This window comes from Kryptolebias marmoratus, linkage group LG4 (genome assembly GCF_001649575.2).
Source record: "Kryptolebias marmoratus isolate JLee-2015 linkage group LG4, ASM164957v2, whole genome shotgun sequence".
Classification (NCBI taxonomy): Eukaryota; Metazoa; Chordata; class Actinopteri; order Cyprinodontiformes; family Rivulidae; genus Kryptolebias; species Kryptolebias marmoratus.
The window spans coordinates 5,066,883-5,082,879 of record NC_051433.1 but is presented as its reverse complement, the minus strand read 5'-3'; the positions used below and the strand labels follow the sequence as shown (position 1 = coordinate 5,082,879).

Sequence of the window (15,997 nt, the reverse complement as noted above, 5' to 3'; positions counted from 1 at the left end):
ACAACAAAAAAAACAACAATCTTTTCAGAGTTTGGAAATCTCAAAATCTTTGTTTCCAGCTCTGTTGTGCTGCAGCAGATAAAGCAGCTCGGAGTTGAAAAGGCTTTCTTTCCTTGTGCAATGTGGAGCTGCTTCCAATGCCTCCCACATTTCAGAAGTGACTGCACTGTTAAAAAGCTACTCCGTGGTTCCCGTCAAAAAGCGTCTCCAAGGTATACTGGTAGGCTTGTAAATGTCAGAGCTAAAAAAAAATTAAATCATCAAGGAGTAACAAACGCAAAGGATCCAGTATATTCAGTAGAAATGTTCAAAGTTTTAGTTTGCGCTCAGTAAATACCACAGCTGTCAGCTACATTTGTTAAAATCCATAAAGAGCAAATGAAACCAACTGCAGCAGCACTTGTAATGTTTCAGAACAGATTATGAATGTTTGTTGTGTTTTTTGTTTAGGTTTAGTGATCAGTGATTATGGACGTGTCGGCCATGTAGCTCATCTTTAGCGATGAAGAGTCAGAGTCACCGCTCCGCCACGCATCACCTCGCTACCTTACAGGGATTGCTGCGATGAGTTTATTTCTAAGTTTGAGCGCGTTGCGTGTTGTAGTTTTTGAATCTCGGCGAATGTTTTTGTTTGCAAGTCATGCAAAGAAAAACAACCTGCCTTACCCTCTCAGAGACTTTTACTTTGTTTCCAACATTCTTATCTGCTTCTTCCATTGGCGGCATAAATTATGACAAGATGTTCAACGATGTAAAACAAAAGCAACAAGTAAACAGATCTACAAATAGATGATTGTAAATACAGCTTTGAGTAAACAAGTGTCAAGTGAATATGATGAATAAAATACTGAAACTAAAACTGGACTTATTGGAGTGTTAAATCCTTTTGACGCCTCAGATCCTTAGAAGAATGTTGTGAACACACACCTTCCTGGTTTTGTTTTTTATTTGCTCAGTGTAAACACGGCATGCTGGACACAGCTTGAGCAAACACTATGTGCTTCGTGTCACTAGTTACTGAACACTATCACACAGTTTTCATTAAAAGCATTTCTCTCTGAGAGACACCTCATAGATGTTATTTAAAACCTATAAAACTGCATCACAGCATCTACACACCTCTCTACTACGCTCTCCTTTGGGAGGAAAAAGGTGAGGAAAGCTCGATGTTTTAGTCTAATTGATTTATTAAAAGGCAACAGGCACGGTCCGGTTACCAGTTTCAGTATGTTGTTTATCAAATTCACTTGACACTCGTTTACTTAAACCTGACTTTACGATCATCTATTTATAGAAATCAGTTTACCCGTTGCTTTTGTTTTCAATTGTTGAACATCTTGTAAGTCTAATTGCTGTAACACGTCTCCCAACGCCTCACATACAGCGGCTGAAATAAGTACTGAACACGCCACCAATTTTGTAAGTAAATATATTTCTAAAGATGCAACTGATGTGAAAGTAGCTGCATGGGTTGCTCAGGTGTGATTTTGGCCCATTCTTCTGTGGACTCTTCCTAAGAACTCTGACCTTTAATTATTTCCTTAGATTTTCCAATAGGATTCAGGTCAGGTGATTGGACGGGCCATTCTAGCAGCTTTATTTTCTTTCTCTTTCCTGTTTGGGATCATCGTCTCGTTTCATCTTCATCATCCTGGTAGATGGCAGCAGATAATTAGCAAGAATGTACATTTGTCCAATCATCCTGTTCCCGCCTGTGGAACATCATCATCTGGTCATTTTGGGGGTGAAATGCAGTCTTTTGACCTCCAAACATGGTGTGTATTATGACATTCAAATAGTTTAATTTTGGACTCATCTGACCAGACTATATGCTCCCAGTAGTTCACAGGCTTGTCTAAATGTTACAAAGCAAACCTTAAATGCACTTAAACATTCTTTTTCTTCAGCAATGGAGTCTTGCATCGTGATGGTGCATACAGGCCATGGAGGTTGAGTACATTACTTGTCGTTTTCTTTGAAACAACTGTTCCTGCTGATTCCAGGTCGTTCTGTAGCTCCTCACAAGTGGTCCTTGGTTCTTGGACAACTCTTCTGATAATTCCTTTTATTCCTCTGTCAGAAATCTTGCGGGGAGCACCAGGTCATGGCTGATTTATGGTGAAATGATGTTCTTCCTACTTCCGGATTTTGGCGCCAAAAGGGCTCGCTGGAACTTTCAGTAGTTTAGAAATTCTTCTGTAACCAGTGCCATCGGTATGTTTCGCAACAATAAGGTTGCAAAGGTCTTGAGACAGCTCACTGGTTTTTTGTGGCACCTCGGTAATGAGACACCTTTTTATAATCCATCAGTTTAACCAACTGCTCTTATTTCCTACTAAGTGGATTGCTTTCTAACTACTAATAGATTTCAGCTGCTGTCTTGACTCTCCGTGGCTTTTTGCACCTCTCTTTCTTCATGCAATCAATTCTTTTTCTCTGTGTCATTTCTCTTTTTTACACATAACTTCATTTATGGACATCTTGATTGGTTTGATTTCTTTGCCCGTGTGGATTGGATGTGTTGTTACTGACATCTGGAGAGAATTTCACCATCAAAATCTCATACCAAGAAGACACGAGTGGAAACAAAGTCCTGCCAAGTCTTACTGACCAAATCTAATTAACTATCTGATCCCTTTAACCGATGGTGCTCTAGTCAGGTTAAAACAACAGTTATGGTGACACAGGAAATGTTTAATAACAGATGACGGTGTTGGTGAGTTACAAAGGTTCCCCAAAGTAACAACTTACCAAATTAAACCAGGTTGGATCTCAGCCCTTTTTTTAAATTAGTACACAAAATGAAGAACATAAAGATGCAACAGAGCACTAACATCATTTCTACATTTAAGCAAAAGCTGAATTGAGAGACTCACGCTGTAGATAGCGACTCCAGGCTGTGTGGGGAAGATCCGGTCATCCAGTGAAGGCTGAACACGAGGGATTCTGGTGAGGCCCGGTTAAAGAAATGTCAAAGCAGCTGGAGACTGAAACAAGTTTTTTGGATGATTCAACAGGTAAACTTCCAACACGTCTTAAGAAACACTTGATTCTAAATATTGTTGATTAAACCACAACAAGAGACTTGATTTGTTTTTTATTTAGTCTTGTATTTTCTGGTAAGTTAAATATTTGGTGCTGACATAATTCTGCTGATATTACTTCCATTTCCAGATCTACGTTTTTATGAATTGCTTTAATCTTCTTTACATCCAAAGGGCTTTCCTTAAACCCCAGTGGCTTGCATAGTTAATGTGATGGATTCCCCACAACCACCCAACCCTAAGTGTCCAATCTCGCTAGTACACCATGTACCCTCACCATTTTGCAAGAGTTAAAAGGAAAATCTGAAATGGATTTCTGGACTACATCAGGAGGCGTGACTGCCAGAGCAGAGGATTAGACAACCGCTCCTATTTGATACCATTTTCTTTTCCTTTTGCTAGTAAAAGATAATGTGTTTCCATCAAGCTTACTGTATAAATCTATATTGCCTAAATGAAGCAAACACTCATTACAGCCTCTGAAACATGTAATAATGAGAATCACAATCAGTCAGACGTTAAAGAGGGGGAAAAAGAAGGAATGTGAAAATATTCAAAGAGCAGAGGGAAGCCCTGTGATTAGTAACCTGCTCAGGCAGCCGTCTGCGACAGACAGGCTCACACACCGCTGATCACATGGTTTAAGGGAAACTGAACGTCTGGCTTTCTTCCTTTCACCCAAATCACGCCTCCTCTTGCCCTGAGCCCTCTTCCTTTACTCTGCTCCTGCCTTAAGGGGCCATCATCTCTCTCGGCCCCCTGCCAGCTACTCATGGGAGTGTGTGTGTGAGAAGATAAAGAGAGCAAAGAATCATTAAAAAGGAAAAAAAAAAAGAGAGGCTGCAGTTCAGAATGCAGAAGCACAGCAGGAAGCGTTATCTGTTTCATTGCTGGAGAGTTTAGAAAAACAATGCACGCCTCCGCCACCTCCACAACACACACACATGCACACAGAAATTAGCAGTAATTAGAGGCTCGCTCTCACCACAGAGATATGATAATCCAGGTGGAAAAGAGCACAAATTTGTGGGATGATAGTATTTAGGTTGTTCATTGTACTGAGAATCAGAGAGAGAGAGAGAGAGAGAAAAACATCCTAATGTGAATGTAACAGGCGCTGATTTCTGGATGATTCATCCAAAAAATGCTAAACTGCAAATAATGAAATGAGAGTAGTATTTTGACTCATTGTTAAAAAAAAAGCATCTGTCAAGCAAAAAGAGAAGTCAAATATTCCAATCCCAGCATTTCAGTGCTTTATGTTGCTGTTTGAAACGTAAATAAATAAAAAAGGCCTTGCATTCATTAAAGAAATGCTCATTGATCAACGCCAGTCGTGCCATTTTTAGACTAAAATCATCTTGTGTTAAACCTTAAAAATACCATTATGTGTAACCTCATGTATTATCTCGTATGATCCATTAGCGTTTAGAGTGTGTTGTGAGCTGTCACCACAGCAAATTTCAGCTCAATGTCTGTAAAACTCACTGAATTACAGCCATTTTTGTGCATGCTAAATAATCATTACATACTTAGGGTTTCATTAAAATCTGTCCAGCGGTTCATGAGATATTTTGCTAACAGACAGTGTTGAAACCAACAGTTAATGCCAAAGTTGTAAGCAAAGATCTGACACAAACTCTAGTGTTGGGGATGACTCTCAGCTACTACCACACCAAAATTTAGCTCAATATCTGTAAAACTGACTGAGTTACAGCCGTTTAGTGTTGCTTAGCTGGGGCGACCATCTTGAATGGGGTTAACTCCTAAAGATAATAACTTGTAGTTGTACATTTAATTATTACTTCCTGAGAGTTTCAATAAAATCTGTCCAGTTGTTCACATTCGGCCAACACATAAAAAGGAGAACCTGAAGAGGTTCTGACAGGAACAGGAGCATTTCCACCTGCAGTCAGACGTTCAGGTCAAGAAATCCAGAAAAAATAAAATCCGAAAGCAAGTTTCTTTTTCTTCCAACAGCAGCCACATTGTAAGAGCCGGCTATTATTGAAATGGCTCGAAGCCAGCATGCAGATTTTTGCTTTCTCTAAAGGGAAAACACCTGCAGTCATGCAGAATGTTGTTATGCAACAAACTTGGAGAAAAGCTTTAAAAAGGACACTGCTTGTATCACTCGCTTTGCTCCAACAACGCAACATGTGACGTGTCAGGGGAAACTGTACTCCTCAGAAAACACAGGAAGAGGTGTATTTTTCCAGAGAACTAATTGTGTTTTATTTTTACCCCTCGTTCTAACAAGTGTGCTGCTTTCATATTTGCAGCCAAGTTTCTCTTTGATATCAAAGAAGGTTTGTGGCTTCATATTCTCAAAGGTTTCACAACATCTAGTAACATAAACAGACCGAGACTGGGAGGAAATTTCTGTCTGTATTGTTGCCGTACTAAAACTTAATGCTGTAATTAAAAACGTTTACTATTAATGCTATAAAGGCCTCATGAAAGTAGATAAAAATGTGCTCCCAGACAGCCATACTGGCCTATTTAATGCAACTGAAGTGTTTGTCTTCAAAGAATTTGATAATTTTGTAGTATAATTGCAAAAACCTCTCCTTGATTGAAGACATACTCTCTCAGCAAAGCAGTCTGAACTGAAAATTGTGACCAAATATTCAGACATCACCTCATGTTTAAAAGAAGCATAATTTCTCTTTTTCTCCTAAAGAATTCATCTTTAGTTTGGTTCTAACCTGGCAAGATAAATATAGATTTACTTCAAAACAAAAGCTTCATAATTAAACATTAAAATATATAAAATAGAGTTAAGTTGCTGGTTCTTATAGATTAGTTGTTTGATCTGAAGACATCAGGGCTCAGATGGAGGTTGGACATTTCTGGCCTCAGAGTTGAAGCAGTGTCATGTCCTCATGATCAAATATCATGTGATAAAATATTATTTCAATCAGGCCCATCATGAGTTTGGCCAATCACCCAAATGCATGCAGACACGTCTGCAGCGGAAATGTTTTCATCCACACAGAAACTATGTTACTATGCCAGGCCTGTATGTGGCGCTGTAACGCTGCCGCAAAACAGGAAACCAGACGTGGAGCATGGGCATAAAGCTCACACAAACTGTATTTAGATAATACTCATATATACACCTGTTTACACAGCACCAGTTCATGGCAAAGGTTGTCTCTGGGAACAAGAAGAAGAAAAAGAAGAGGAGGATGAATTCAGGAGCAAAAACCAAACAAATCCTTTTTGTGAACTGACCGACAAAGCAGAACTTCTTCACGACACGATAAACTACAAACCCACTAAGGTGCAGAAGAGTAAGTCGTGTCAGTCCAAATACCTGGACATGATGGACGCTTTAAGGCAGCGTGTCCAGCGAGGGACGGCTGCAGAGAAACGTTTTCCTCAGGATGTTTGAAGCGTATTATACACAAGTGTCAGTATTTTAAATCCATTCCCATTTCCTTTGGTTTTTTAAATGATGTACGTGTATTAGAGATGTTTTTCTGCAATGTTTGCTTTAGTATTGTTGGCAGTTCTACAAAGTGATAAAAACCTTTTTGGACAAAAAAGATTTGGTGTAAAAAGGAGTTTTTGCCTTCTTGTCTGCTCATTGAAGTAGCTGAGCACCAAACACAGGCATGTAATCTGTTATTATCTGTCCTGCTTAGGGTCAGAGGTCAGATCAGAGGTGGCACTATGACTCCATCTTTTCCAAAAGGTTGCGTTTTGGCTGTTGATGCAAAAAAGCAACACTGGCATTTCAAGATGTTTTTACTCTGGAACCTGTTTTTTTAAAAATACAGTTTTGGGGGCTGCTTCTGGCTGAAATAATCAGTCTTTGTGTCTTCGTAAAATGCCGTTCCCGTGTGGACGGGGCCTTAGTGTTCCTGTTTTAGTGCTGCTAAAAACTTTAGAACCGTAACTGATCAAAATTACACCCATGATGAGTGAGACATTTTGACACCTGCAGACATAAAAGAAATGCAGCTTCAGAGAGGAGAGACAGATGGAAACATAATCCTAAATCAACTCCACCTTACAGCTTTTAGACACTCAGACTGAAATATTATTTTATGATGGCGACTACACCCTGCTAACAAATAATCAATCTGTGCATTTAAGAAAAAAAGTCACTGATTTTTACATAAATAGTGTCTACTCTGGAAGAGGCAGAGTTTGGGTGTAAACAAAGCCACGCTGAACCGACTATCTGGAGGAGATCATAAAGTAGATTCCACCACTCCTCCTTGTCCCCTGACCCCACAGTGACAGGTAAGCCTCGTTTAAGAGGGTAAAGCTGCTGCAGCTCATGCTTCATCATTAGCTTACCGTAAAGCCACTTAAGTGCTGAGTTTGTGGGATGGGGAGAGAGGAAAAAAAGAGGAGGAAATATGGCCTTAGAAACTGCAGGAGTGTAATCAAGGGAGGATGATACAGCTCAATAAACTGTAATATCCTATTACTGAATAAATAATTGAATTAGAGCTGGGAAGTTAGCAACCAGTAACTAAATAATAAATCATATGAAGCAAACAAAGAAAATTAGACTACGAGGGTTAAAGTCAGAGATGAGCTTTGTTTGGGGACGAATGATTAAATAAACACATGAATTTCTCTTACTGTGGAGAGGGGAAAAGAAAGGTGTTAACTCAAATAACTGTGGCGTATTTTTTACAAAGACTCGATGGAAAATGATGTCTTGTTTGAATGACCCAGAGTACCTAGAAGTCTCAGTGCAGAGGGCTCTAAGTGGAGGTACAGGAAGTGAGTGGAGACGGCCCAGATGGTGCAGATACAAACCCTACTTCTCCCTGCAGGCTCGCTGGCCACTCACACACTCACACACACCATCACACACAATGTGTATGTGTGTGAAGCGAAGCTCACAAAGCGCTCACTCCCTGCCTGCTGTTGCTGAGACTGCTCTTTCACTACTGTACGAGCGAGAGGCGGTGGGCTGGCGGATTCAACACTAACAAATCAGATCTTCAGCAAGAAGGATTCTGGATGCCCACAGCTAATTAGGGAAAAGACATTTTGAACTTCTATGGCTGTGAATGGAAAAATAATAATCAACTTATCTAAGCAATCAGTGCATTCCAAATTACACTTAATAAGCTTTAAATTGTGTTATTGATGTACGACAGCATTCAGATCAGAGACTGCAGTTCAATCGAGCTCAGTCTCCTGAAAGAGTCAGAAAAACATCTGGCAGTTTTATTCTGAAATACTTATATTTCTATTATTTTGTAGCTCAGCTATAAATGTTTGGCACTGATCCTTCTTTAAGGCTCAGTCACTCACTGAACTGTCCCGGTACGCACAGCAGACATAAATACTGTGTAACACCACAGCCAGACTATTCTCCTGGGTTTTCTTTGTTATTGCCCACCACCGAGGGTGAAGCATAAAGTTATTTTTAAGGTTTGATCAAAATGACACAACTCAACATAAGATCCTCTGAGAAGAAAACTAACATTAAACAAAGCAAGTGATGTGCATTCCTTTTAATATTCTAAGAAGCTGACAGCTGTTTATATTGACAGTACTTAAATATGTCAAGAACAAGTCAGATTTTCTGGTCCAATGTAGCCATTTTCAAAAGTAAAACATCAGACAAAGTGCTGGTTGAGTAGTATTGGCTCATGTCTTTTTTATGTGATTTTAATGTAAAGCACAGCAAAAAAAAGGTCAAAAAAGCTTCAGTTTCCTTGTTCTGATGTATAGTAAATGTAGCATGATTTGTAGCTAAAGATGGGAGGAAATAAAGATGAGAAAGCTGAATCTTTTCAGCTCTAATCTATAAATCACTCACTTTATTTTAGCAAATCTGAACAGCTCACTGTATCAGATGCTTTAAAACCTCAGAGCGAGGCAAAACAGAAGGTCAGACATGTTTGAATTTTGACATTAAGTTGCTTCAAATGGTTAAATATTCACCCTCAAGCACAGAAAGTGGTTTTCCTCCGTGATATAGTACCCTGGGCAGGATCACTAGTGCATCACGGTGAGACGGGCTAGTTCGCCCGCTCACATTCACCATGTATGGTCAGTTCACAATCCCCAATTTACTCAACGTGTTTGCACTGCAAGGTGAAATCCGTTAACGCTCCACACAAGGAAACATTCCTGCAGTATTTTAAAGATTTAGGGAGAGATTCTGCATCAATGTGAATGTCCGTTTTATTCATATGGAGCATTCAAAACAACAATGTTGATCAAAGTGCTTCACGAGGAGGTTTAAAAACAAACAGGAAGACCATCAATAAAATAAATGCTGTGTTCGCAGCAGAGGTGAGAGAATAAGCCAGCAGTCAAAATGCAGCCAGGAGGAGTTTATCCCAGGGTTGTTGTTATAGGTTTAAATCAGCACCAGTGACCTTAGACCACAGGAGCAGAGCAGTGATAAAGATATGGCTGACATAAAAGAAAAAAAACACTCGATAGTTTGCTCTAACTAAAACAGGCAACTAGCTCCAAAAAACAGAAACCATTTACTCATGTAGTTCTGCATAAAACTGCATTTTGGTATTTATGGCAAAGAAGTATAACCATAAATAATCTGCACAGAAAAAGCAGCACTTCTTGTTGACAAGATACAAACATCCTCAACTTCTTTAATGACCTTCGAGCATCAGTGTGTGGGTAGGATCACTCTCAAGTACAGTCCACTGCTTATTTTCCTCCAAGTTCAGGGTCTTTGCTTGAGTTAAAAAAAAAGAGAGATACTAATGTGTAGATGTTATCTACTAATAAAATGCTGAGAGAGAACAGACAATATCCAGGATGTCTTGTTCAAGACCACTCCCTCCTTGGAAAGAACAGTCCTGCGTGCTGGCTCATCTCAACTCAGCAGTTTATTTATAACAACCCACAGTGAGTATGCTCAGGAGAATATCTTCTCATGCAAACTACACACACACACACACACCTGTGCTGAAAGACAGAACTACGTTTCTGTGTGACCTACCAGCTGGGTACATACGCAACAAAGCAGTGCTGCTGCAGAACTGCATCGCCTGGCTCACTGGCACTGGAAAACACCACACGGGCACAAACTCTAAGAATGAGGAACTTTTAAAACTAGCTATGACTAAGAATGAGGAGGAAGCTATTTCAAAGAGAGATTAACTTACTAGACCATGAACATGAAAGCTGAGCGGACGGGGTGGGAGGGGGGTCTTGAGAAAAAGAGTTGAGGCAAATAGGGAGAAGACTTCAGTTTTCTCAGCTGGGACAGCACTGGGGTGAGGTGAGTTATGGGGGGATGGAAGGAAATTAGGGGGGGCAGATGCAAGCTGGGTGACCTGGGCCTTTGTTGGCAGATGGTGGGAAGCACCACCTTGGCCTCTCACTCTGAATGCTAAGCAGCAGAGCTTTTGTCTGGCAAGTGCAGCAGCAGACACATGCGCCGGGTTGTTTCTCTGACAACCAGGAGCCGGCGCAATCTGTGCACGCACACACGCACACACACCTCACAACCAACCGCGCCGCTCTAAACCCCGGTGCATCCGAGACCTCCGCGTACACGGCGACATTCTCCGAGCAGGAATTCCCACACAGCAGACGCAGCGTATCACGCTCCCACACTTCTGCCCTCAGAGGCCAGGAGGGAGTGAGAGGTCAGATGAGCAGCAACACTCAGAGGACTGGATTTCCTAGACACACGTAAATTAAATTTACTTCACAACAGCCATGTAGTCAATAAATTTGAGTCCCAGGATAAAGGTGTGGATCATGTGACTTACTAAAAGGTCCCAGGACAAACAGGAGTAGTTTATTTTTTTTAGAGATTGTATTGATTTGATGATTATTCTGTTTATTTTTATGGTTAACTCCCCACTAACTGCAGAGATGGTTTATGTAATCCAAGAGTTTATTGTACTTTCATTACACATTCACTAAAATAAATACAACTCCAAAGAAACAGACTCACCACCAAAGCACCTGAGAGAAACAATAGTGTATTTTTAATTGTGTCTAACCCCCTCAATTAGTGCTGAACTAATCAACTGGCCAATTACCTAGGATTATTATTTTTTTACTTCACAATTTCTGAAAACAAAGCCATTCAGTGTGTTTAATGTGTTTGTTTTAGCACTTTCTGAAATGTATTCATATGATTAATTTCTGAACAAGTGAACTGCAGGATGAGTGAAACAAATCTGAGAAAAAAAATGGAGAAAAGGCTGACATAAAAGAAATAAATAAACACTTATTAAGGTTCAGCAGTTCTGTGCCTCGTTTGTCATCATTAACATTAAATTGCTTTATTTTCTGGGACACAATGAATCTACAACAATATAATAACAGCTGGGCTCTTCAAACAGCTAGATCGCCCATTGTAAAACCCCTATTGACCACACACACACACACACACTCACCAGGCCCTTTATTAGGTACACCTGCTCAATTGCTTGTTAACACAAATAGCTAATCAGACAATCTCATGGCAACGACTCAATACAATTAGGCATTTAGCCGACTTGCTGAAGTTTAAAATGAGCATCAGAAAGAGGAAAAAAGGTGATTTAAGTGATTTTGAACATGGCATGGTTGTCAGTGCCAAACAGGCTGGTCTGAGTACTTCTGATTTCCTGGGATTTTCACACACAACGATCTCCAGGGTTTACAGAGACTCGTTAGACCAACCAATGTTCAATCTCTTATTGTCCAGTTTGGGTGGGCCTGCATGAACTGTGGTCTCATTTTCCTGTTCTTTGCTGACAGCAGAGGCATCCAGAGCGGTCTTCTGCTCTACTTCAGGTATCGTGTTGTGTGTTCACAGACGGTTTTCTGCATACTTTGCTTGGAACGAGTGGTTATTGGAGCTACTGTTGCCTTTCTATCATCTCAAACCTATTCTTTTCTGACACCAACAGGTATTTTTTTGTCTCCACACAACTGCTGGTATCACTGGATATCTTCTCTTTTTCAGATCATTCTCTGTAAACCCTAGAGATGGTTGTGTGTAAAAACTCCCAGGAGATCAGCAGTTTCTGAAATACTCAAAACAACCAAGCCACGTTCAAAATCAGTGTGTCTATAAAAAATAACAACAGGTGGACATGTCAGTGTTTAGGATGGAATAAAGTAGAACGTGCTCATGATAGTGTCTGCAGCATACAAAAAAGGTCAAACTTTTGTTAATTCTGAACTGTTAGTGAAGCCTATAGCAAAACAAATGGTTTTATGAAGTAACCAGGTGTTTTATATGACTGCCAGCAACAACTTCCTCGAAAACGTTCAAATGCACTGTCGACACTCCAGTCATTCAAAAAAACAACCTGCCTTAAGTCAAAAAAATAATAACATTTCTAATCATTATTGTACCTAAAACAATAAAACTACTAAGCATAATGAATAGTACAAAGCTCCGAACATATCAGTGAAAGTACTTCAGGAAATTTTGAGTCATTTCAAAAGCCGTGACTCAAGAGAATACTTGGTACAACACAAAGATCGTGGGTTTACGCATCTTACTCACAGAAAATTGAAAAACATTACAAATTGTGAGCAGGAGAGCATTTGGTACTGATAGGACTTGTTGCTTACTGCCCCTCTCAGACGTCGGAAACACGGGGTGGTTGTGATCGTAGGAGGCAGGAAATCAGGTTAAGACATCACACCCCAAAGCTAAGTCCCTCTGTCAGATCACAAAACACACATCTTTCTGCCACTAAAAGAGATCAACCCAATCCTCCCTCTCTATCTCTTTCCCTCGCTCTCTCTTTCTCACGCACACACACACACACACACCGGTGGTACCATGCTGTAAATAAAACAGGAGGCAGCTGCAGTGACTTCACTCCACCAAAAGTAGGATTGGGTAATGTTAGGCCATCAATGCGTTAACTCAAAGGTAAATGGTGCACTATTTTCCCAAAAGTATTCGCTCGCCTCCCTTCACATGCACACATGAACCTGAGTGACATCCCATTCTTATTCCACAGGGTTTAATATGAAGTTGACTCCTCCCAAATCTCAGGTTTAGGAGTGCTTACAGGAATTGTTGACCATTCTTCTAGAAGCACATTTGTGAGCTCAGACACTGATGTTGGATATAAAGCCTGTCTCTGCTCTGATTCATCCCAAAGGTGTTCTGTCAGGTTGAGGTCAGGACTTTATGGACCTTGTTTTGTGCGCTGGTGCGCCGTCATGTTGGAACAGGAAGGGGACGTTCCAAAACTGTTCCCACAAAGATGGGAGCATGAAATTGTCCAAAATGTCTCGGTATGCTGAAGCATTAAGAGTTCCTCTCACTAGAACTAAGCAGCCGACCCCAGCTCCTGAAAAACAAGCCCACACCATCATCCTCCCTCCACCAAACTCTACACTTGGCACAATGCAGTCAGAGAAGAACCGTTCTCCTGGCAGCAACCAAACCCAGAATCGTCCATCTGATTGTCAAACAGAGAAGAGTGATTCGTCCCTGCAGAGGACACATGTCCACTGCTCTAGAGTCCAGCGGCGGCGTGCTTTACTCCGCTGCATCTGATGTTTTGTACTTGGTGATGGAAGGCTTGGATGCAGCTGCTCAGCCATGGAAAGCCATTCCATGAAGCTTTCTATGCTGTTCCTGAGCTAATCTGAAGGCCACGTGAAGTTTGGAGGTCTGGAGCTGTTGACTCTGCAGAACGTTAATGATCTCTGTGCACCATGCTCCTCAGCATCCTCTGAGCCCGCTCTGTGATTTTACATGGCTGAATCACTTCCACTTTGTTATAAACCAACTAACAGCAGTGGAATATTTAACAGGGAGAAAATTCAATGACTGGACTTATTGCACAGGTGGCATCCTGTCACGGTACCACGCTGGAAGTCACTGAGCTCCTGAGAGCGACCCATTCTTTCACAAATGGTTGTAGAAGCAGTCTGCAAGCCTAGGTGCTTGATTTTATACACCTGTGGCCACGGAAGTGACTGGAATACCTGAATTCAATGATTTGGATGGATGAGTGAATACTGGCAATGCAGCTTATATTTTGAGGCAGTGACAACACAAGCCCATGACAATAAACTGATGCTAAATATCCTGGGTGTATTTGCTGACAGATTTCCCAGGAGAGTAAATAAAGCGGTGTTGGAGTAACACCCTGGGGACAATTTTAAGAGCCTTAGTTCTGATGATGTTTTAACAAACCGGTAATGAAACCAAAATCGCCTCCTGTGAACTCAAGTCCACTTCACGACTCCTTCATATGTCCGAAGGTTTGGTGGGACTGGGCCTGCTAGCCTATTTTAGCTCAGTTACATTATACAGCCACAGGTCAGGACGCTGAAATGGAAGACGCCCTTCAGCTCCACGGTGCGTTCACTGACCTGGACACTTTCTAACCACAGGGGGCTGTCTTTGGTTTAGCTTCAACACAGCTTCAGCTCGGCTAAAGCATCTTGCTAGTCAACAATCAGCACCGAACAAAGCCGGTAACCGGTGTGGAAAGCCTGATAGCTTGCCGGTTTTAGCGCTTCCCTGTGTCAAATTGCGTTTAATTTATTATTATGCTCTGCTGCCGCAGTTAGGCGACAGATATGGGTAATTACAAATGTAACTAAACGCAATTCAGTACCGTCAAATCCCCCCGAATCAATTAGCTTGTCAACCGGCTTGATTAGCTAACGTTAGCATACTTAGCTCCCCTCCCAGCTGCCTCCAAACGAAACCATCGTCCCCGTGTCCACGTCTTTTACCCACCACTAAAAAAAACGGCACTGTGAGTTACTGTCAGAAGGGTAAATTGAACGCAGGAGTTTCAGACATTTAGTATGTTACCCATGTGAAAGGATACGGTGGTGGTACGGCGCCAGGCTGAGGAGCAGTTGGGGCTCCCGGCGGCAGAGACACGGAGGTCAGGGTAGCCCGCAGTTGGCTTGACGGAGAGGGGCCACTTCCAGGTCCGCTAACTGCGACAGCGGCGGGCTTGGGGACCACTTTCGATGGCAAACTCATCGCAAAAAAATCAAAAAATAAAAACAATACCTTAATAAATACTGGTACAAACAAAGCCTAGCTTGCATTCATATAGAGCAAGCGTTGCAGATCCCGAAGCAGGCCCCAAGTCCCTTTAACGAACTGGGATAACGAAGCTCGAAAAGCAACACAAATGTCTTTTTTTTTCATGGAAAGTCGCTGTTCGGATCAGCGGTGCTATTCATGGGGACGGTGGGGAGGTTTAGCCTCCCTTGCCCGTCCGGAACCTAAGCGGATCCGGCTCGGTTCGTTGCTTTAAAAACAAAACGATCGCCGCGATCTTCAACCTCCCTCGGTGATCTATCTTTTCTTCTCGGCAGTTACGTTTTCTATCATTTTTTCCTCACAGAGATGAGAGACTTCGCCAACATGGCGTTGCGGCCGCTTCCAGCAGTCCGGGCAGGACAGATGATTCGGCAATTCTCGGCCAGTTACGGAATCGCTCGGCTCATCGGCGAACCTTCAATCAAACACTGCGTGCCTCACGTCCCCAAAACGTGCACGGCATGTCGTTTTTTTTTTTGTTGTTGTTGTTTGTTTTTTTTCCGCTCATTGTTTTTTTCCCACTTTAAGTTCTTAATTTAATTAACAAAATTTGAATCCGTAATGTAGCATAGTATTATAATGACGGAAACGGTTTCATTAATAATAAAAAAAAGAAAAACAAACATGTGACGTTAGAAACTTGTTTGTTTCTGGTAATTCAAATGTCTGTAGGTTAGTTAAAGCTCAGTGCCAACACTGCCACAGTTGGACCACAAGAACATCGTGTCATCAGCGCCATCTACCGGCCACGAGGCAGCTTCGCACCTGCAGCATAGCAAAAAGTTTTTCCTTTTAGTCAAAAGGGAGACAATGTTTTTTGTCCACGTCTCTGTGTTTTCGTTTGTCTGACTGTTCAAATCAATCAATCAATCAAATTTTATTTGTATAGCACATTTCAGCAGCAAGGCATTTCAAGGTGCTTTACATAATTAAAAAACAAAATAAAAACAGCATG

General features: G+C 41.3%; 1 protein-coding gene across 6 annotated transcripts in view; it reads right to left on the bottom strand.

Moving 5' to 3' along the window:
* Nucleotides 1–15,433, bottom strand: part of eif4g3a (eukaryotic translation initiation factor 4 gamma, 3a) — a 54,216-nt gene extending 38,783 nt beyond the window's left edge. For 3 of the 6 annotated variants that reach the window (XM_037975056.1, XM_037975058.1, XM_017408746.3), the window contains exons 1-2: nt 14,816–15,433; nt 2,877–2,946 (exon numbers count right to left, since the gene is read on the bottom strand). In XM_037975056.1, the coding sequence (XP_037830984.1) occupies nt 2,877–2,946; nt 14,816–14,976 (231 nt within the window). In that variant the 5' untranslated portion in view covers nt 14,977–15,433. The remainder of the gene's footprint in view (nt 1–2,876; nt 2,947–14,815) is intronic. The other 3 variants (XM_017408745.3, XM_025004281.2, XM_037975057.1) reach the window with 1 other exon arrangement.
* Between the last annotated feature and the right edge of the window lie 564 nt (nt 15,434–15,997).